The sequence below is a fragment of the Physeter macrocephalus genome, chromosome 9, assembly GCF_002837175.3.
Source record: "Physeter macrocephalus isolate SW-GA chromosome 9, ASM283717v5, whole genome shotgun sequence".
Classification (NCBI taxonomy): domain Eukaryota; kingdom Metazoa; phylum Chordata; class Mammalia; order Artiodactyla; family Physeteridae; genus Physeter; species Physeter macrocephalus.
This window is the reverse complement of record NC_041222.1, coordinates 77,682,298-77,706,432: the sequence shown is the minus strand read 5'-3', so window position 1 is coordinate 77,706,432 and position 24,135 is coordinate 77,682,298. Positions and strand designations below refer to the sequence as shown.

Sequence of the window (24,135 nt, the reverse complement as noted above, 5' to 3'; positions counted from 1 at the left end):
AACATTCCCCAAATAAGCCTTGTGTTTCTATATTTTAACCCATAAAAAGATTAATCCAAACTATACTAGCTTAAAAATGTACATACTCTTTTACCCAATAACTTCACTGTTTAGCAATTTATCTTAAGGGGTAAGGAAGCACATGATATAAAGATTTACCTACAAAGATGTTCATCTTAGTATTGTTTATAAGTGTAAAACACTGAAAATGAACTAAATGTAATTCAACGTGAATGGACTAAAAAAATCTGCGGTATATACTTACAATGCAATACCATGTAGCCATTAAAATAATGTAGAAATATGTGTATTTGTTGACATGAAAAGATGTTCGTGGTATAGAGACTAGTGATGAAAAAGCAAGTTACCAAATACCATGATCCAATTTTTCTATGAAAAAATATTTATACATATGCACATATATATGTATGTGTATATGTATACATGCATGCATAAACACAAACATTTATTTATATAAAAGGTTCTGAACACGGAATTGACGATTCAAAGCCCCATTCTTAAAACTTGGGTGAATTATCTAACTTCTCCACACTTTAGGTTCTTAATCTCTAGAATGGATAGTATAAAATCCTTATGAGGATTAAATACAAGAAGTATACACACACACACACACACACACACACACACACACGACTTAATTCTCCAGATATCACAGATAAGAGGTGAGCAGCATTATTTACCCTTGGGACAGTCAATCTCTAAAAAGTAATAAACTATCCTGTTGTTAAATCAAAGTTACATTCCAGAATAGAGATTTGTACTTACCAGGATACAATGTAAATTTGTTAAATTGACCACCTCACAGACAGTTTTTATTCTATCTATTAATCTTGCAAAATAGTTGACCATTTCTTCCCTCTTTATTATTTTTGCATATCGAGGGAAGGTGGGTGGAAGTAGTCTCTGGTTAACAAGAGGCTCAAAACCCATCATAATGGGATGATCTAAAAAGAAAAAAAGGTAACATTTTCAACATTTCTCTGAATTTTAAACCTCAAATACTACTAAATATAGAAAGAAAAAGGCCAGTTTCAAAAGCATCTCTGAATTCTAATCACAATATTCTCTAAATGGATTTTATAATTTACAATTAATGTATCTACACACACACATTTTTAAAATGAGATAAGCAGATTTGATAACCTAAAATTGTACTTCCTCCCGACATGGTGGTGGTAGTGGTGACAGAGAGAGATTTCTATCTCAAAATTAACTCCAAGCCAAGAATGGGATAAAACAGTTAACATATTCTCTCAGAATAAATAAACAAAAGGGTAATGCTGTATTAACCATGAGACTGTGAAGAAACGTTTCAAACGGGAACACAAACATAGACTTGTCTTCCCTTCATTTTCTGAACTGCAGAATCAATCCACACTCAACTACATAGTAATGTAAAGCGGCAAAGGAAAACAATCCCCATCCCAATCCCATGAGTTTGGAATGCATTTGGCACTGAGATGTAATTCCAGAAATTCAATGAAAATAACATATCACAAGAGACCTAAGGGTGAGTTCCTCTCTCCCATTCTTTATCCTCTGGTGACCTCACTTTTCACAATAATACAAAGCTCCAAACTAAGTCTTTCTCAACTTGAAATTTCCCGCCACTTTTATAGAAAAAAATTCTGTACTCCAATGGAGTATGCATTGTCAGACTGACTCTATGGGAGCTATTTTACAAATCTAGAAATTGTAGGTAACTGATAAACATGAAATTCTGTTCTGTCTGGCAGAGATTCAACCGACTTCTATACTCTATAGAAAAAAGTTTTGCCTCCATTTATAATTTATTTCAATATTCCACTACTCCATATAAATGTGTGTTTTAAAACTTTTCATGTCTGGTTGTGTCACTGAATGAGTTTAACAAAATCCTTAACACATGTTCACTTTTATATCTGTATAAGAGTCATGGTTTTACCTTTGTCTGAAAATCATCTTTTAATACTCCCTATTCCCTAAGTACTATATAAGATATAAGCAAGCACAGTGACTTACAAATATCATGTCCTTTTATGCCTCTTTGCTTATACAAACTATTCTCTCTACCTGTAAAACCTACCCCCTTGTTCTTAGCCTGAACTTGATATAGCTTGAATTCTCTCTCATCATTGGTCCCCCCAATGATGTATATACAATGTTCTTTGTATATATACTACTATACTGTCTGTGTGGGATTACATCATTTGTCTCTCTGAGTTCTTCTGAAAGCAAGAACAGGGTTGGATCCCAAACACCAAATTCCTGGCTCATAACATGCACTGGATACTTGTTTGCTGAATGACAAGATATGCATGCTCAAAATAAAATGAAAGATTGCCACCACTATAATAATTTGAATTTCTGATTTATAATACTTCATTTAGAACTAAGGTAAAAGTAGTAGTAATGATGCTGTAAGAAGCTTCTTTACCATATTAACATGAATACATTTCAGACTTTAATGATAAACGCACAGAATCCAGATACTTAAATAGTCCATTACACTGATTTTCTCTGGAAGTATTCTAATATGCACGGAAAATTATTACCCAGGAATATGCATTTACTCTTAATACATCTATTTTTAGGCTTTAAACCACAAGTAGAAGATAAATACATAATAATACACTCATGAAAATTTATATTACCATGGAAAGAAATAAATATTAATGGGAAATGGATAACACAATATATTCTGACTTCAATTTTATACAAACAAAAAAGTATAATATAAAACAATATTAACTTTTGAAACTAACTCAGCTGTCCTGCACAGTTGATGTTTAGCAACATCCCTGACCTCGACCCACTACATACCAGTAGCAACCTCCTAATTGTAAAATGGATCCAGACATTGCCAGATGTCCCTGGGAAGCCCCAGTTGAGAAACACTGGTCTAGATGAACACAAGATGCAAGTATAATTCAGTGAGGATAAGCTCAGGATGTCAGAGGAGCATCTTATCCATGTAAAAATCAGATGAAAGACTTCACAGAAGTGAAGTCTAAGAAAAGACCTAAATGGGGACTCCCTTGATGCAAGCACAGTGGTTAAAAATCCACCTGCCAAAGCAGGGGACACAGGTTCAATCCCTGGTCCGGGAAGATCCCACATGCCGCGGAGCAGCTAAACCCGTGCGCCACAACTACTGAAGCCCATGTGCCCTACAGCCCACGCGCCACAACTACTGAGCCCACGTGCCACAACTACTGAAGACCATGTGCTCTAGGGCTCATATGCCACAACTACTGAGCCCATGTGCCTGCAACTACTGAAACCCATGTGCCTAGAGCCCGTGCTCCGCAACAAGAGAAGCCACCGCAATGAGAAGGCCACGCACTGTAATGAAGAGTAGCCCCTGCTCGCCGCAACTAGAGAAAGCCAGCACACAGCAACAAAGACCCAATGTAGCCAAAAATAATAAATAAAATTTTTTTTTAAAAAAAGACCTAAATGATAAGTTAGTTAAAGGACAAAATATTAGTCAGGACAAAGTATTCCAAGCATATCAAAGGCCTGGAAGACAGATAATACGGCTCTTTTTCTTTTTCCCTTAGGGAGCTGCAATTTTCCAAGTCATAACTTCTCTGAACTCAAAAGTAAAAATAGATGCATATAAATAGAGTGGGGACAAAATCCCTAGGCACAAAAGTTAGAAGTCATCTACATGCTTCTCTCTATTCTCTACACACATTTAAATTTTCCCCCTACATTTTTCTGGACATAGTCCTTGTAAATGGTTAAGTGCTAAAGTGGTTCCTAGTAGCTATTTTTAAGTCTCAGCTGTTCTTGAATCTCATGCCTAAGGACTTTGTAACCATCCTATACAAGACATAGTAACTTGCCTAACTAGAAAAGAGCATAAGAACTGAGATATAATAAGAGATCAAAGCCATTATTCAGGATATAGACGAGTTAAGGAGGAGGGGATAAAAGCCAGGCAGGAGTTTGCATTTGATTTCATGGCAACACAAACTACAAAAAGTTAAAGACAGCTTTACCACATAAGCCCTCCCAGAATAAACCAGTCTAACATTTTCCCACTAAATTTCATATATCTCTATCACACAATTTATCTCAAGACTGTCTTATATTAAAATAACCTGAATAGCCCTTACTAAATGAGCCCAGAAAAGATGCTAATTCACATCACTTTCTACCCACTGTGTGCTATGCTCAGTGAAGATTTCCTGAATTAAACTGAATACAGATCAGACAACTTCTAGACTCTCTTCTGACTTTACAAGTCTGTAGGTGTACAAAAATTATCTTGGTTTTCCAGTTAAAAATACATAAAATTCTTCAATGCCAAATAAAATGATTTTCCCTTCACACTAGCACTCTTTTAAGTACACAATAATAACATATAATTACTATATTCAAAATATTATGGCACATTGGTTTAGAGTGTTTTAGTTACTAAAGTTCTTGCTAGATAACTGACCTTCATTATCAATAGCAGAAAAGTATTACAAACAGCACAAGGTCCTTGGATAAAAGATTTATAGTAACAATGTGCTTTGACTTAACAAAGTTAGTTATTCTAAAATTAATTAGATGCCAAAATTAAAGATTTGGAAGTGTATAAGTCAAAAGAGATAGAGACATTATATATTTTTTGGACAATACATCTCTCCCAAGTTAGGCAATTTACAGTTAGACTTATTGAAATAAGTTTTAGATGCCCTGAAGTTGGAAGGAATTCTAGAAAACAATGCAGAAGCTGCTGAGGTTTTGTTATATTATACTACACTTCTTGGCTACTTGATTTCCCTTTATAAAATGTTATAAAATTATGCTACGTGAAAGAAGCCAGACACAAAAAGACAAATATTGTATGATCCTGCTTATATGAGGTACCTAGAGTAGTCAAACTCATAGAGACAGAAAGTAGAATGGTGGTTGTCTGGGACTGGAGAAGGGGGAAATGGGGAGTTATTATTTAGTGAGTACAGAATTTCAGTTTGGTAAGATGAAAACTTCTGGATATGGACAGTGGTGACAGTTTCACAACAATGTAAACGTACTTGATGCCACTGAATTCTACATTTAAAAATGTTTAAAATGGTAAATTTCATGTTATAAATATTTCAACACACACACACACACATACAAGTTATAAAAAGGTTTAACCACAACTGTTAACCTCAAAAAGCATAGTCTCAATGAATATTGTATCCTAATCACTGGTCGGAGTAAGTTATATAAGCAATATAATATGCATATAAATGATATTACAGACACATCTACAAATTTTGGAGTTTCTTTGGTGTGTATTTTTGAATAGGTATCCATGCAACAGATTTAAAAAGCTTCAAATGCAACAAAAGGAGGTACAAAGAAAAGCAAATCTCCTGCTCACTTGTGACTAGTTAATCTCTTGAGAACTAACCACTACTACAAGCTTCTTCCATGTGTGGTTATTTATATATATATATTTTTTCAACTTTATTGAGGTATACTATACATATTATACAATACAAATATTAAGTTTATAGTTCATTGTTTTGAAAAATATATACAACCACGTAACTACCACCCCAATCAACGTATACAACATTTTCATCTCCCCAAAAGGTTCCCTGTGCCCCTTACCAGCCAGTCACTCCCATGCCCAGCAACCATGGCACTGTTTTCTCCATGAATAAATCAGTTGTTCCTACTTTGATACAAAAAGAGTCACACAATTTGTACTCTTTTATATCTAACTCCTTTCAGCATAATGTTTCAATGATTTATCCATTATGTTGTGTGCGTCAACATTCAATCTTTTCTACTGCTGAAAACCATTTCCTTGTATGGATATACCACTGTTTGCCCATTCAAACAATGTTACTTTTGTAAACAAAACATCAACATTTTATACACGCTGATCTGCTTTTCTGCATTATTTTTTAAGGTGGATTTTTCTTTTGAAACAATTTCAAACTTATAGTAAAGTTGCAAGTGCAGTCAATACCAAATCACTCTCAAATACAAAAAGAGTGTTATTCCTATAAAGACATACCCTTATATATTCACGATTCAACAATCAGAATTAGGGAACTAATAATGACCAATTACTACCATCTAATGCTCAGACCTCATTCAAGTTTTGCACACTGTACCAATAATATGCTTCAAATCGACATCAGAATCACAAGTTGTATTTATTTTCATTGTCTCTTAGTCTCCTTCCATCTGGAGCAATTCTTCTGCTTGGCTTCTATGAATAACTTTGACAACTTCGAAGAATAACACGCCAATAATTTTGTATACTGCCCTTCAATGTGGTTTTCCTGTTTCCTTGTGATTAGATTCAAATTATTAACCTTTGGATATAAAAGAAGTGACATTATATCGTTCTCACTGCAACCCATCAGCAAAGTGGAGATTTTAACTAACTACTAGTGGTGTTAAATTTGATCACTTGATTAAGTTGGTGTCTGCCAGGCTTCTTCACTATTGTTACCTTTTCCCTTTGTAGTTAATAAATATTTGGGGTGCAGGGGAAGGACACCTAAATATGCTCATTATCATCAAACTATCTACTCATTAATTCATTTATTTATATCAGTATGGAACCATGGCTTCTTCTTTTATTCAACTGGTTATGATCTATCAGAATTATTTATTTTGATGCTCAAGTTGTCCCCAAATTGGACTGTGTGAATGCCCGTTCAAGCTGTTTTCTGTGTTTAATTGACCTGTCCCATCATTCTTTGAACATTTACTCACTTCCAGCTAATAAGACATTCCAGGCTCATCTTGTTCTTTGCCTGCCCTAGCCCTGGAATCATCCATTCCTCCAAGATGTACTAGTTGCTTTTATTTTTTATATTTTTTCCAGTTTTATTGAGGTATAACTGACCATAAAATTGTAAGATATTTAAAGTGTACAATGTGATGATTTGATATATGTATAATTCTGAAAGGATTCCCCCCACTGAGTTAATTTAACACATCCATCACCTCACATATTTATTTTTTTCCTTTGATGAGAACATTTAAGTTCTACTCTTTGAGCAAATTTCAATTATGCAGTTCAGTGTTATCAACTACAGTCACCATTTTATACATCATATCATCAGACCTTATTCATCTTCTAACTGAAGGTTTGTACCCTTTTACCAACATCTCCTTATTTCCCTCAGCCTCTGGCAACCATTTTCTACTGCTTCTATGAGTTAAACTTTATCTCCTTTAAATTCCACATATAAGTGATACCATGCAGTATTTGTTTTCCTCTGTCTGGCTTATTTCACTTAGCACAATGCCCTCCAGGTTCATCCATGTTGTCACAAACAAGAGGATTTCCCTCTGTTTTAAGGCTGATTAATATTCCATTGTATATATATTGTATTTTCGTTATCCATTCATCTATCAATAGACACTTAGGTTGTTTCCGTACCTTAGCTACAGTGAATAAAGCGAGAAAAAGCATTAATTGAAAAAGCATGCTAATGGAAACCAAAAGAAGCATAGAAGTAGCTAAACTTATACCAGACTAAATAGACTTTAAGCCAAAGAATATAACAAAAGACAAAGAAAGTTATTACATAATAAAGCAGTCAATTCATCAAGAGTATAATATAACAACAAATATTTATGCATCCAACACAGGAGCACAAAAATAAAGCCAATATTCAGAGCTCTAAGAAAGGAAATAATAATTCAGTAATACCAGAAGACTTCAATACCGCATTTTCAACAATGGATAGATCACCCAGACAGAAAATCAGTAAAAAAAAAAAAAAAAAAAAAACCATTGGAATTAAACTACATATTATACCAGATGGAGCTAACAGACATATACGGAATGTTTCATCCAAGAGCAACAGAATACACATTCTTCTCAAAGGCACACTGAGGGACTTCCCTGGTGCGCGCGGCGCAGTGGTTAAGAATCAGCCTGCCAATGCAGGGGGCATGGGTTCAAGCCCTGGTCCAGGAAGATCCCACATGCCGCAGAGAAACTAAGCCCATGAGCCACAACTACTGGAGCCTGCACGCTAGAGCCTGTGCTCCGCAACAAGAGAAGCCACCGCAATGAGAAGCCCGTGCACCACAATGAAGAGTAGCCCCTGCTCACCGCAACTAGAGAAAGCCCATGCACAGCAACGAAGACCCAACACAGCCAAAGAATACTTTTTTTAAAAAGGCACATTGAACATTCTCCATGATAAAGCATATGATATGACACAAAACACCTCTTAACAAATTTAAGACTGAAAGCACACCAACTATCCCTTCTGACCACAATGGTATGAAACTAGAACCCAAGAAGAGGAAAGCTGGAATATTTACAAATATGTGGAAACTAAACAACACACTCCTGAACAACCAATGGGTCAAAGAAGAAAACAAAGGAGAAATTTTTCTTAAATCTTGAAACAAATGAAAATTTTAAAAAAACAACATACAAAAAGCTATAGGATACTACAAATGCAGTTCTGAGAGGCAAATTTATAGCGATAAATGCATATATTAAGAAATTAGATCTCAAATAACAACCTAACTTTACACCTCAATGAACTAGAAAAAGAACAAATTAAGCTCAAGTTAGCAGAAGGAAGGAAATAAAAGATCAGAGTAGAAATAAATGAGATAGAAAAAGAATAGAAGAGCAACAAAACTAAGAGCTAATTTTTTGAAAAGATAAAATTGACAAACCTTTATCTACACTTTATGTCTTTTTTTTTTTTTTTTTTTTTTTGGCAGAACGCGGGCCTCTCACTATTGTGGCGGAGCACAGGCTCCGGACACACAGGCCCAGCGGCCATGGCTCATGGGCCCAGCCACTCCGCGGCATGTGGGATCTTCCCGGACCGGGGCACGAACCCGTGTCCCCTGCATCGGCAGGCAGACTCTCAACCACTGCATCACCAGGGAAGCCCTACACTTTATGTCTTTTGATTGGAGAATTTAGCCCATTTGCAATTAACATAAATATTGATAGGTATGGATTTACCATTTCCTGTCTGTTAATTGTTTTCTGGTTGTTTTGCAATTCCTTTGTTCCATTTTTCCTTCTCTTGCTCTCTTCCTTTATTATCTGATGATTTTCTGTACTGGTATGCTTCCTTTCCCTTATTCCTTTTGCATATCTACTATAGGCTTTTGCTTTGTGGTTGCCATGAGCCTTGCATAAAACATATTTATAACTCTATCTGAAGTTGATAATAACTTCAAATGCATATAAAAGCTCCCTCCCCCCACATTTTATGGTTTTGACTTCACCATTTGCATCTTTTTTTTTTTTTTTTTTTTCCTCCTGTTGTGGCTTCTCCCATTGCGGAGCACAGGCTCCGCGACCATGGCTCACGGGCCCAGCCGCTCCGCGGCATGCGGGATCCTCCCGGACCGGGGCACAAACCCGTGTCCCCTGCATCGGCAGGCAGACTCTCAACCGCTGCGCCACCAGGGAAGCCCTATTTGCATCTTTTTATGCTGTGTATCCAATAACAAATGACTGCAGTTATAGTTTTTTAAATACTTTTTGTCTTTCAACATTCATACTAGAGATATAAATGGTCTACCTGCCACCATTACAATATTAGAATTATTTTGAATTTAGCTATAAATTTACCTTTACCAGTGAGTTTTATACTTACACATTTTCCTGTTACTAACTAGTGTCCTTTTGTTTCAAATGAAGAACTTCCATTAACACTTCTTGTGAGGTCAGTCTAGTGGTGATGAACTCCTTCAGCTTGTCTGGAAATTTTTTCTCTCTTCCTTAATTCTTAAGGACAACTGCTGGATATTCTTGGTTAACAGCTTTTTTGTTTTGTTTTCCCTCAGTACTTTGAATATATGATCCCTCTCCCTTCCAGTCTGCAAAGTTTTTGCAGAAATAGCTACTGATAGTCTTATGGGGGGTTCCCTTGCACACAACCAGTTGCTTTCTTTGGCTGCTCTTAAGCTTCTAACTTCTGACAACTGTCAAAAGCTTTTGTCTCTAACTTTTGACTAATTATAATGTGTTTGAGTGTGGGTCTCCTAGGATTCAACTTCTTTCGAACTCTCTGAGCTTCCTGGATCTGGATATCTGTTTCTTTCCCCAGGTCAGGGAAGTTTTCAGCCATTATTTCTTTGAATATGCTTTCTGCCCTGTTCCTCTCTCTTCTCCTTCTGGAATCCCTATCATGCATATATTGGTCTTCTTGATGTTGTCCCACAAATCCCATAATCTATCTCTTTGTTTTTTTCCTACTCTGTCTGAACGAATTCCACTGCTCTGTCAAGTTCGCTGACTCTTTCTTCCACTTGATCTAATCTGCTGTTGAACCTCTTGATTTAATTTTTCAGTTCGTTTTTTGAATTCTTCAGCTCTGTGATTTCTCTTGTGTACTTTTTAATATTTACTATCTCCTTGTTGAAACTCTTATTTTGTTCATGCATTGCTTCCTAACCTTGGTGAGCATCTTTATAACTGTTGTTTTAAACTCTCAATCAGGTAAACCACTCATCTCCATGTCATTAAGATCTGTTTCTGGATATTTACCTTATTCCTTTGCTTGGAATATATTCCACTGTTTCTTCATTTTTCTTGACTCTCTGTTGGTTTCCATGCATTAGATAAAACAGTCACATCTTCCAGTCTTGACAAGAGTGGTCTCACGTAGGAGACGAGTACTGTCATATAACAGATGGACCTCGTCAATCAGCCCAGACCAAGGCCTTAGTTTCCTCTCAAAGTTCTGTGACTGTCCAAGCCTCCTCCTTTGCTCTTAGTGGCTCCCAGTAGTTGAGGGTGTGCCAAGACCCATCAGTGTCCGAAAGGGAAGGATCACAATCAGAACCTGGATGTACGCTGCTCAGAAGCTGGACCCTCAGGGAGCAGCTGGATAAGTATGTAGTTAAACTTCTTCCAGGGAGAAAGTGGGAGAAGGTTGTTTTTGCCTAATCCTTCTTTGCTGGACCTCGGTACATGGCCATGGGGAAGGGTTCTCCTGCACTCATTAACAACTATTTGTTTGATAAGACTCTAGAATGCAAACCCCATTGGCCATTAGAGCCAGGTGACCTGGGGGCTCATCCCTCAGATGGCAGCTGCAAAAGTTTGGGCACCAGATGTGTGTACAAGCTTTTTTTTGGGAGACACTGTCAACTGGGTTTTATTATTGGAGCAGGCTAATGGGGAGAAGGTGGGAGAGATGCCTGCTGGCTTCCCTTGTCTCTGGGGAAGATCTCAGGTAGCCCTTAGATGCCTGCTAAATTAGAAGCCCAGCATGCAGGCAGCAGCTTTTAAAGTACAGAGTTAAACCTATTTCAGGGAAAGACTGGAAGACGGGTGATTTCGTTTGCTCTCTGTGTGCTGAACCTTGGGGTGTAGAGCCAGTTAAGGAATGCTTCTTTGCTATAGTCTTCTGGAACTCATGAGTGGAAGCCCCTTTGGCTATCACCGACAGGAGATCTGGGTCCCATGCTTCAGGCAGCAGCCACAAAAGCTGGGGTGCAAATGTATGTACAAACTTTTCCAGGCAGATGCCGGTGACTTGGAGTGGGCTGGAGGCAGAAGCCAGGCAGCCGGCCCCTAGTGCCTGCTAAATTAGAAGCTTGGCCCTCAGACAGCAGCTTTTAATGTATACAGATAGACCTCTTTCAAGGAAAGACTAGGAGATGGGCAATTTTGCCTGCTTCCTCCGAGCTGATCCCTGTGGGGACAGTCATAGCAAGTGACTGCATTCCCAATAGGAACTGCACCTCTGGTTGGCATGGTCTTATGGACACAAGCCCCACTGGCTTTCAGAGCTAGGTGTTTTGGGAGCCTATCCCTCAGGAAGGAGTCAAAGTTGGGGTGCTAGATGTAGGCTCCAAATGCTTCACTCCTCAGATAGAACCTGAGAGTTGGGGGTCCTCTCCCAATTGTGTGGTGCTATGTCAGGGGTGGGGTTTTTGACAAGTGTGTCTCAGCCTTTCCTAACCCCTTTGATGTGGGTATTTCCTCAACTGTCCAATGTGTATAAGTTGCTCAACTAGTTTCTGGATCATTTTTAGAGGGAAGCGTTCCATGTGTAGGTATACATTCAGTGTGCCCATGGGAGGAAGGGACGCTTCCTATGTCACCATCTTGGTTGACTCCCACCTCCGGTTCCTTTTAGCAGACAATCGTCTTTAGGAAGCAAGATCTAGATGTTGTGCTCACTGCTATGTGGACATACAAGTATGTTTACATACACGCACGTGCACATTCAAACATGCATATTTACATGTACATTTATTTCTATATCAACCTATATATATTAGAAACTATGTACTATACCCGTATCTTTAATTTCAATCAATACCACAGAGTTCAATCTAGTTTTCTCCCTTTCTAGAAATTACTCTAAGTCAGTTCCTCAAGTCTGAAAAAAGTGGCAAAGCATAATTATCAATACATTTATTTATATGATCAATTCTACTGTACGCAATCTATCTTTGTATTAGTTTCTAGGGCTGCTGTAACAAATTACCACAAATTGGGTGTTTTAAGACAGACATTTATTCTCTCACAGTTCTGGGGACCAGAAGTTTAACTTCAGTATCACTTAGCTGAAATGAAGGTATTGGCAGGGCTGCACTTCTGAAGGCTCTAGGGAAAATCTGTTCCTTGCCTCTTCCAGTTTCTTGTGGCTACTGGAATTCCTTGGCTTACAGCTGCATCATGCCAACTTCTATCTCTGTCATCACATCACTTTCTCCTCTTGTGTGTGTGTCCAATCTCCCTCTGCCTCTCTTGTAAGAAGAACACTTAGGATGATATTTAGGGCTCATCCAGATAATCCAAAATTATCTCCTCATGGAAAGATTCTTACTTAATCACATCTGGAAAGATCTTTTTTTTCCCAAATAAGGTAATAATTACAGGTTCTGAGAATTAGGACCTTGATAGCAATTTTTCAGCAATGCTTAGCATACTTTTTGCTATTTGTAATTAGGTCTTCACTTTCAGGATTTTTCTCTCCTTACTTCCCGAACTCTGCCTGCTCACCTGTACTCTGTTATTCATTATTTCTTCCTTTGGTCCTAATATTTGTCTTGTGCTTTTGTTTTATAGAGGTTATTTTTTAATAAATTTTTTGAAATCTCAAACAAAAATGTTTCTGATCTGTTTTTCATCTGCCTCTGCCTTTTGTTTTTGTTAATTAATTTCCTCGAATATTTGTGTGCAAATACTACTGTGCAGTTTCTTTTATTATTAAATCATTCAGTGAATGCTTTCTGAGCCAGTTATTTGGGTGTGGTGTTAGCACTCTATCAGGAAGCCTCACTAATTTGCAGTTAAGCCACATGTGATATGCTTGTGTGAGTATGCAAGAGAAGTTACCTTCCTATTTCCTTTACTGACAAAGATTACCAGTTACTAAGCTGCTAACATCTATAGCATCTCCTCTCTCTTACATGAGTAACAAAAACAGCATTTGTGCGTGGTTTCTGGGAGAGCCCCACCTCCTCTGCCTCTCCAGGATATTAATCAGGTAGGTCCCCACAGCCAGCCTGTGTGCCCCACTCTTAGCTGTTATTCTAAAGGAATCCCTAGTTTTGTCCTTCAGATCATGCCAACTACTTTGGGGAACACTGTGCTTTTGATGGTTTACTTCTTCTGTTTATACCAGGAAAATCTTGGAATCCATTCTCAATGTTCTCCCTCATCTGGGTCCTACTGTTACAGTGTTTGGCTGCCTTTTTTTTTTTTTTTTTAATGTTATGAAGGTTTCCTATTTTTTAAGAAGTTGAGAGGATTCTGTTTCTCATATTCCTTATAGTTTTCAATTGATTGTAGACAAGAGAAGCAAGCAGCAGAAATATCTTTAACTCCAAAAACCAGAAGTCCTCTAGATTACACATATCCCTCACATGTGTGAGGATGTATGTTTATTTTTTGTAAAAAGAAAATGTTTTAGAAGAGTAAAACCATCTCAAGTTCCTGGCACTAGTACATCATGACATAGGCCTCTCTAATGGGTGGTGATTTTAAAATGAAGTCAGTTCCCACCTCTCCTGTGCACTGCCAAACCAGCATATGAAGTCAACTGGGTTGAGGCAGCATAAAATTTCTGCTTTAGCACCAAGTACAGCCTTCAGGAGGTTAAAGGTGCAATACTACCAGACAATAAACCATCATAATTCTAAACTATATTTTAATCTACTTTTAATTCACATTAACTTTTAATTTAGTTTCTTTTACTCAGTCATAAATGCACACCACTTGAGAATCAAATAGCCAAACAAGGTTTTTATTAAAACTAACAATCTTCTGCCCACCCTCTCCTGCCAATTCCATTATTATCTCTCTTCCCAGAGGCAATGTCTTCCACTTCTTCTTAGCTCTTTTGGTATTTACCTCTATATCACCAAATAACAAGCTTATAGTGCTACTTACTTTATATTTTTTCAGTTTTACACGTTATCTTACTCCAGCTTCAAAAGGAGATATGTGTAAAAAAGAGATAATGAAAAAAACATGAAGTAGCAGCTATAAGCACATATAAATTATACGCATATATACACTTCTGTCCTCTCACCTCCAACATAGTTAGATCAAAATTTTGATTATTATCAATGTTCAGCACCATTATGATTAAGTAAATTACATTCATATTTGGGCCATGGATAACTTTTGCAAACATGGAAATAAGTTTTACTTTCATATATACTCTGAAGTTAATCACTTCTTACTTTTTGTATGCTTTGTTCGTATGTACTTAACACTTTAATTCAACCCCAAATCCTTTGCCAATTCTCTAAATCTCTTTTTTCTACATTAAAGAGAACTGCTATTGTATCAATTTCATTGGTGACAACAGATCGTGTATCTACTTTGAGCCATCTACCCTCAAGCCTTGTGACTTTGTTCAATCTGGACTTGTCCTCCATGTATTATGCTCAGATATATAGTATCTTATGATCTTGCTGCACTATCACCCTACGATTTCCTTCATTATTCTCTTATGCTGGATTCTTATATTCCTTAAACTCCATACTTTCCTTTACCTTGATTTACTCCCTTGTTTTAATGCAGCACATTCCAGTAGCCTTGAAAAACTTTTGGGAAGATTAATTTTGTAAGATTTTAAATACCTGAAATTATCTTTCTTCACAATTAAATGATAGTTTTGGAAAAGAATTCAATGATTAGAAACCATTTCCCCCCCAAATTCTGAAAACACTGGTCCACTGCTTTTCTTTTAATCACAACTCTACTGAGATATAATTAACATACCATATAATTCATCTATTCAAAGAGTACAAAACATAATAGTTTTTTAGTATATTCAGAGTTATAAAACCACCACCATCATGAAAAACAGAACATTTTCATCACCTTAAGAAAAAACTCTATATACATTAGCAGTCCTACTTCTTCCCACCCTCCTCCAGCCCTGGGCAACCACTGATCTACTTTCTGTCTCCCTGGATTTGCCTACTCTGGATGTTTTATATAAATGAAAATCATATATGATCTTTTGTGACTGGCTTTTTCTACTTAGCATGTTTTCAAGGTCTCTCCATGTTGTAGCAGATATTAGTACTTCATTTAATTGCCAAATGCTACTCCACTGCATGGATGCACAACAAGTATCGGCTCACCTGCTGATGGACATCTGGGTTGTTTTTGGCTATCATGAATAATAGTGCTCTGAGCATTACTGTACAACTTTTTGTGCAGACATATGTTTCCATTTCTCTTGGGTGTATATATACTCCTAATATTAGAATGGCTGGGTCATGTGATAAATCTACATTATACATTTTGAGACACTGCAAGATTGTTTTCCAAAGTAGTTGCATTATTTTATACTTCCACCAGCAGTGTATTAAGGTTCCAGTTTCTCCATAACCTCACCAACACTTGTTACTATCTGTCTTTTTGATTACAGCCAGCTAGTGGTTGGGAAGTGGTATCTTTCCATTTTGATTTGCATTTCCCATGGCATATCTATTTTTTCACATGCTTATTGGTCATCTGTAAATCTTATTCAGAGAAATGTCTAATTTATATAGATCCCTTGCCTATTTTTTCATTGACTTAATTTTTCTTTTCATTGATTCTTAAGGTTTATGTCTAGGTTTTAGAGTTTCATATTTAGTTATTACATTTATGTCACTGATCCATTTTGAGTTGATTTTTGTTTATGATGTGAAGAGGGGGTGGGGGAGGGTACCAAACTTTATTCTTTTGCATGTGGTTATCCAACTGTTCCAGTGTCATTTGTAGAAAATACTTTTCTTTCCCATTGAATTGTCTTGGCACTCATGTCAAATATCATCTGACCACAAACATGAGGGATCATTTTTGGATTTTCAATTTTAGTCCACTAATCTATGTCTATCTTTATGCTAGTTCCAAACTCTCTTGATTAATGTAGCACTGCAGTAAGTTTTAAAATCAAGAAGTGTGACTACTTCAACTTTGTTCTTTGCTCCACTGACTTCTAGCTTCCATTCCTGTTGCTGAAGTTTGATTACATTCTGTCTTGATTCTGTGTGTGCAACTTGCTTTTCTCTTTCAAATCTCTTAAGATCTTCTACTTTTCCCCACTATTCTGAAATTTCATGATGATATGCCTTGATAGAAGTCTACTTTCATCCTAATTGTGCTGGGTAACTCTTTACTGGCCCTCTTAACCTGGGTATTTGCTTCATTTCCTTCCAGGAAATCTTCTTAAATGATCAAGTGATTTTTTTTTTTTTGCTTCTATTTTCTGATCTCTATTTCTGGAAAAACTTTTATCAATTTATCCTTCATTTATCTTGTTTATTATTTATCTTTATTAGACAATGGACCTTCTGGACTGATCTAACAGTATTTTTACTTTTTTCCTCCTTATTTTCAACCTGTTCATTTTTATTCTACTTTCTCTAAGATTTCCTCAACTTTATGTTCTACATTTTCTATTTTTTTTTAATGATTTCTGCTCTTATATTGTGAACCTCAAATATATTTTTTCCCTCTTCTTAAATAACATCCTATTTTTGTTTTACATATGCATTGATTTTTCTTTTTTCATTTTTTTAAAGGTTTTTGTTTGCTTGCCTGTTTTGGTCTTTTTTATAGGCTAGACATTTCCACCCATGACTATATACTCGGGCTTGAAACTAAAGGACCAAAACCTCATTAAGAGCTCTATGAATTAGGTTAGGCTTTTCTACAAAACCATTTTATCAGGAGAACTGCTAATGCCAATAAATTTAGATTTTGCTGATGTTTTTCTCCATCTCTTAGGTTTGCCCGATTTCCCAGAGAGTCTTCCAAATTCTTAGGTGAAGTGCAATAGCCAGGCTGCACTGTTTTGGTAGCTGAGTAGGGGGGAAAAACAGCTAGAGCTTGATATGGTGTGCAGGAAAGGGGAGAATACATGTTACAATAAGTATTTAAATTACCGCTTAGTTCCCCATAATGTGTACCATTCAACAGTGTCTGGTATCTTCTCAGTTCAGAATCTCTCTGCTCCCCTATATTCCAGAGGATAAACTTTTAGTATTCTGAGGCTCAGGAATGTTACCATGGAGAAAATGGGGAGGAAATCTCTGTTTCTAAGCAGTTTTCAACCAGTTCTCATAACCATAATTCTCATTCTCATTTTTAGAGGTACCTGGTATATTAAAAATGAGGCCCTTCAGAGGATCAGCAGTATAAACTGGACTGTATCTTGACTTTCCCTATCAGTGGCTAAGAACTCAGTTACTTTTGGACAGACAGCTCAATGTCCTTCTGTTTTCCAGGTTCTAAAATTCTGTTGTTATTGTCTTCTTTTCCTTTTCCTCGTTATTGATTATACCTATTTTTTTAAAAAATCCAAACACTTACCATTGTTTCATTAAGGTTTCAGAAGGTAAATGCACGTCTTTAATCTACCGCTTGAATCAGACGCCTTTTAATTTTTTTCAAAAGGATGACAGGCCTCTTTTTGCTTTTGTTGTTTTGTCCGTGCCACGCAGCTTGTGGGATCTTAGCTCCCCAACCAGGGACTGAACCCGTGCCTTGAAGCAGTGAAAGCACAGAGTCCTAACCACTGGACCACCAGGGAATTCTCCAAGGCCTCTTGAAACTGAACATCAGATTTGGAGATACACTTCAAAAGTACCTACCAATTTCAGGCAACATAAGTTTAATTAAATTTTTCATTTCCATTAGCAACTGTTAAAGATGCTTGCATTCTGAAGAGTAAACCAAGCCTAACCCACAGATAACTATAAAAGAATATGGGAAAGAGAAATAAATTTTGATAAGTAGAACATGGAAAATCTCATTGGAAGAAATTATCTGAACATTATTTTGAAGAATTCCACAGACATATAAAAAGAAGTATAGAATCACAAGCAATACAACAGCATAAGCAAACACGAGGAGCAACATGTGCTTCACTGGCTTCTCTTCTTGTTTTTCCAACAAAGTTCTAACTCAAGGTCCTGAACTCAGCAAGCCCTGAGGAACCATATCCACTCCTTCAATTTTAATTAGCACTTAACATGAAAATAACTCCAAAACCTGCTCTTCCATCCATTTTCCAGAGCAAAATATTTACTTTGTCGATGGACTGTTCCATGTCACCGCGTCAAAAAATCCCATTCGTCATACCTGAGCTGCCTTCCTTAAGCATCTCCTGTTCCCAAACCATTTCTGCCTCCTTCATCTTCAACACATCACATCCACTGAGTAAACCCACCAGCAAGTAATCCTTGAATCAAGTTCGATTCTTTCTACTTTCTCCCTTTACACCACTGTTACCAAGTTCCCACTGATTAAGTAGCTTTTCAATGAGAAGCTAAAATTAATGCTCAGCAATTTCAAGCTTTACACAGTCATTTTGTCACTAGCTGGAGTTGTACTAATATTAAGAAGGCAAAATGAATAACCTGAGACCAAAACTAATCTACATTATGGCTTTGTCACCATTTTCTTAGAATAAACATTGCTGGGAAGGCATTCATATTTTTTTAAAATTATAGAACTGTTTAGCTTCATGCTTCAGGTGGATAATTACAAAGTTAAATTAAGTGAGCTTAAACAGTGTTTAACTAAAAGCACAGAGTGAATACTCCCTAAATTTAAAACTTCACTTGCTTAGTTTATTCAAACCAACTTTATGTAAACCATCTTCCTAAAGCTTACTCATGAACAGCCCATAAAACCAGAGAAATAGTTGAGAATATACACACAGGTTTGTTTGTTTGTTTGTTTTTAAGTGCTGACTGATCTGAACTACAGGGAAGCCACAAACCACAGGGGCAACTAATGCTCTCATGGCAATTATTATCCTCAGTTATAGACCAGAACAGCCCACAGGAGTCACGATATGGCAAAAGGAGTATCAGAATAGAGTCATTTGAAAGACTCTTGTTTTGCATCATAATACCCTATTGATACATAACCAACCAACCAAATTACTTGGAAGCAATGTATTTTACAGTGGTTTTCATAAAGTATTCTTGCACTAGATTTCAAAGTATTGAAGAGTTGTAGATAGTTTACCTCTCTGTAAACATGTACTAGGATAGCTTGCTAGGCATAAAAACCTTTTTCTTTTTAAGGTCCCATGGTTACAGAATGTCACCTAGTCAATCATCTAATAGTCACTTATCTTCCCCTCTCCTGGAGAAAATGAGAAAATGGTAATGAATTAATAATGAATTTGTAAGTTCAGTATAATTATTATCCATAAAGATAATACTGATTTCCTAAACCAAATTACCTTTTGGACTGCTCCACTACCTAACCTTTGATTAAGAAAAAAAATTCATGGGAAGGGGAATACCACAACTTCTGTCCCTAACAGGAGGGGAAGGATGAAAAAGGAAAGGAGTGTGAATCAATAAAACTGGACTTCCTGGTCAGAGGACTAACAACTGTGAAAAACTAATTTTAAAATACAAATATCACCTCATTTTAATGGTTTTAAGGATAACCAAAATTGCTACACATTACTAAAATGTTAACTCAGTCGGAGCTTTTACAATAAAGGTACACTATTCCTTTTATTTTTAAGGCCTAATTCATAAATAAAATCTACTGCCTGTCAACAACGTACCAAGCATTGTAGAGACATGCAAAGAAGAGACTCTGGCCTAATAGTACTAAAAATCTCATGGAAAGACAAAAGGTAAACTATAATATGATATACTAAAAAAATATAACAAAGGCATGTATGAATGCAATGAGGCCACAGAGGGAATACCTAGGCCTGCCTGGTGGAGTAAGGGAAGACTATGTAACGGAGCTGATGAGCTCTCAAAGGAGTAAAGGGGATACGTGATTAAAAAAGAATGATTTACTGCTGACATCACAGCTTGATCAAGAGACATGGTAAAGATTCAGAACCCAAACAGTAAGATACAGGAGATGGCCAAGTGGTCTAGAAAAAATTTAAAAAGAAGGTACCATAAACACTCTATATAAGTCTATGGAGCAAAACATTCCAAAGTCTGCACAGACTGACTTGACGGATATTTTAGAACAAACCAAACACTATATATACTGGATGGGAAAGAACAAAAAAAAGAGTAGGAGCAAAACAGACAATTACCTCCTTTTGTAGTATCATTCTGGGCCTGGATGCCATGATGCAATGAATTATGAATGGCAGAAAGAAGATCTGCTGCTTGAACCATCAATTTTTGAGCTTCTGCAACAGCACTGGTCTAGCAAATAAATCACCAAAAACATTCTTACATATTCTTTCACTGAAAGATATACATTAAATAGGAAAATCCTATAAACAATAATGAAATTAAATGCTTGCTGTAATGACATTGGTTTTCACAAACTATTCACTTAATATAGGATGCCCAGATCCTGTTAGGATAGAAATAATTTTTTTACCCATATCTATACATTGTAGGAGCCATTAAAGAACAATAGGAAACACTTCTGCTTTATTCTACTAATCTCATGTTGAAAAAAAAAAAAGAGAGATGCAATCAACTATAAAATGGGAAATTTCAACATTCCTACTAAATCATTCATCAAGGTGAAATTTTAAAAAAAGAACAGAATTACAGAAGTTAGTAAAGGTTGGATCTCTACTTACCACTTATTAACTATTCACAAATTAGTCTGTAATTTACTTAGAGTTAATGCAATATACACACAAAAATATTCACCATCTATTCCACACAAATCTAAGTTAATTATTTAACTGAATGAAAGAGGCCTACCTAAAATTCTCATTTTTAATTTCTCCAATTCACAATAACTACCCAGAAGCAATTTCAGCTTCTATTATTTTATCCACTAATACATAATACGTTATTTTTATATCAACAACGTACATGGACATGTTATGGATGTAAAATGTAATGTATGTAAATGAATGTAAAAAATGAATGTAAAATTCATGTGACTTTTGGAGAAAATCAGGGATACTCTGACGTAAACACACCAAATGCTGAGTGCTGTATATGTGTGCATATACATTTCAATGGAAAAGTCTCAGAACTACCAAAATAAAGCATTCCATCGAAAACAAAAACACTAAAATTTAGATTATAGTAAATACCCTTACCTCTTTCTTAGTAAAAGCTATAAGCACTGTCAGTAACACTCGAGTAAATTTCACTCTGCTGAATACTGCTAAACACTGTTGGTGCTAAAAAACAAGAAAGGACTAAAAGTTAAAAGATGCAAAGTCTGTCAAAGAAATTTCATTTTAAAATATAGTATTTTAAGTCCTAAATCTCAGTGTTAATAACTTACTATTGAATACATTACAAACACCTTCACTTACAGTCTTTTAAATGTCTGAAATATGAGCTGCAGAAAACATAATAAAACAAAGCCTATTTTATTGAAATAGGAATACATAATAAAGCTTATGTATTAAGAGGACTGATTTTTCCCTAAGTCAGGAGTTACACTATTATTTCAAAACTGATTTAATTAGCATTTTTAAAAGGACTGATAAAAAGGTGCTTTAAGCAGAGTCAGAAAATTTAGGATCTTAACAAAGGTTTGACAACTTTTGATACTGTGTAAGTTCTTGAATTCTGCCAACTTTTGGTGGATCATCTGTAAAAAAAAAAAAAAAATCATTTTTTTCTTCCTAGCTCACAGGAATATTGAAGAGCTTTGAAATCATGTATTTGAAAGAGCTGTATTATAATTCTATCAAAATAAATACAAGGGAAATAAACTCCCGTGCAATGTCCAATTTGTAAAGAAATACCTTAAAAAGGGCTTCCATAAATTATAATGTAGTTCATAAAACTATAACATTAACTTCTCTGATATTATCTACCAGAAAATAAGTTCAATTACTTCTAGTTCAACTTCTGGATCTCTTTCTTCCCCCTGTCGACTTCGAGTGCTCTAAAATTTTAAAAAAGGTATATTAAAACACACACAAACCTGTAAAAGCATTAGATTACAATTATACAAAGTAAAGTAATAAATTAATTTATTGAGTATATGCAAGAATCTATTTGAAGAAAAATATCTGGAAGAAAAAAGCTGTATCAACTATTTATTTTCCTATTAATACTAGGTACAGAAAGTTCATTTTGATATAAATTATAAAGATCACACAAAAGAATAGGGTATTAAAAACAGCAAAAGCAAAACATAAGCATGAAAAACATAAGCAGAAGCACATGGTACATAGTACTTCCTACTTTTAAAAAATCTATTAACTGAAATTCCTGATGCTCTCCAAACTAACCCTGTTAGAAAAAAAAGTAACCTTTACAAAATCACATCATAAAGTCACATGGTAAATACTGATCAGTTCTATACTAAAATGCAAAACATCTTGTTAATACATGTGTTACATATGGTTGACTATTCTGACAAAATTCCAAGGCAGTACCACAGGAAGATCTGGTAGATCGGGGTTCTAGCCCTGGAGCTGCCACTTACTAATGGCATGCCCTTAATAAGACTCAAGACAGGTTACTTAACTCTTTTCAGCTGTATTTTCTTCATCTAAAAGTGCATTTTATTGCCTAATGCACTGAATAACTGTAAATATCCAAGAAGACAATAATGCAAAATTGTTTTGACAACCATGCTGTGTTATACAGGTATAAAAAAATAGAAGAAATGTAACTTTTTTTCATTTTTAATTTCTATGAGAACAAAATCATCAGGATCATCTGGCCAAAGGATGTCATTCAAAGAAGGCTTTTATCAGATTTGAGGAGCTTCCATTTACTGAGCTCTTCTGCTATGTTCTAGACACTGCCCTAACTATTAACGATACAAAGGTGAAGAAGGTAGTCCTTACCTTTGAGGAATTTAAAATTCTAGAATCTTATGCTATTCTTAAAATAGCATACTAAAATTTTAAAACACTGGCAAAAAACTGAAAAAATTTGAAAGGATTAAATTTTCAACACTTGAAAGTAACACTAGTTCACCAGAAACCCCTCTAGCAGTGTTCTAATTCATTACCAAAAACCGGTACGGCATATATAAAGAAAGTTGGTGGTCCTACATACACTAGCTATTTGTAATTAGCTAAAGTTAACCTGACATTTAGAAGAATATAAATATCCTATACCAAAGAAAAGAGAAAACAATACATACCTTTACTCTTCTTTGCATGTCATCCTCCACATCTTTTAGCATGCCTAGAAAGACAGACAATGATTTTTAAAAGGAAACAAATCCAAATGTAAAATTTGTGAATTTTATTTATAAATGGTTTTACCTGTAACTCGAAGATCTGTCACACTGTTGGCCATTTTAAATCCATAAGTCATTGACTGAAAATCTTCCTATACAGAAAAGCAATAATTAAGCCCTTGCATAGTAGCAAAACCTTTCATTATATTTCTCTTACAAAAATCACAATTTGCTAATAAGAAAACAGTAATGGAATGTCACCCTAAATATTGCTATCATATATCCAAGCTTTCTTTACAGGCATACCATTAAAACACCACATTCTCTGGTGCGCGAGGAGAGGGGTTTAAACGCGCCGCTTAAAGGAGTTCCAGAGACGGGCGCGGAGCTACCGAAGAGACAAGAGACTTTTTTTTGCCTCTTTTGTCTCCTGGTGCGAGAGGAGAGGGGATTAAGCGCACCGCGTAAAGGAGCTCCAGAAACGGGCGCGGAGCTGCCGAAGAGACAGGAGACTTTTTCTTGCCTCTTTGCTTCCTGGGGCGCGAGGAGAGGGGATTAAGGGCACCGCGTAAAGGAGCTCCAGAAACGGGCGCGGAGCT

General features: G+C 36.0%; 2 protein-coding genes across 3 annotated transcripts in view; one reads left to right on the top strand and one right to left on the bottom strand.

Annotated features, from left to right (window-relative positions):
- The window catches only part of GOLM1 (golgi membrane protein 1), a 117,813-nt gene extending 98,998 nt beyond the window's left edge, over nucleotides 1-18,815 (top strand). The window contains exon 9 of the mRNA XM_055087263.1: nucleotides 17,917-18,815. Coding sequence (XP_054943238.1) covers nucleotides 17,917-17,963 — 47 coding nt within the window. The 3' untranslated portion in view covers nucleotides 17,964-18,815. The remainder of the gene's footprint in view (nucleotides 1-17,916) is intronic.
- NAA35 (N-alpha-acetyltransferase 35, NatC auxiliary subunit) overlaps nucleotides 1-24,135 on the bottom strand; it is a 109,586-nt gene that overhangs the window by 39,253 nt on the left and 46,198 nt on the right. For both annotated transcript variants that reach the window (XM_028494103.2, XM_024132917.3), the window contains exons 7-12: nucleotides 23,622-23,688; nucleotides 23,498-23,541; nucleotides 22,232-22,282; nucleotides 21,480-21,563; nucleotides 20,502-20,616; nucleotides 787-965 (exon numbers count right to left, since the gene is read on the bottom strand). In XM_028494103.2, the coding sequence (XP_028349904.1) occupies nucleotides 787-965; nucleotides 20,502-20,616; nucleotides 21,480-21,563; nucleotides 22,232-22,282; nucleotides 23,498-23,541; nucleotides 23,622-23,688 (540 nt within the window). The remainder of the gene's footprint in view (nucleotides 1-786; nucleotides 966-20,501; nucleotides 20,617-21,479; nucleotides 21,564-22,231; nucleotides 22,283-23,497; nucleotides 23,542-23,621; nucleotides 23,689-24,135) is intronic.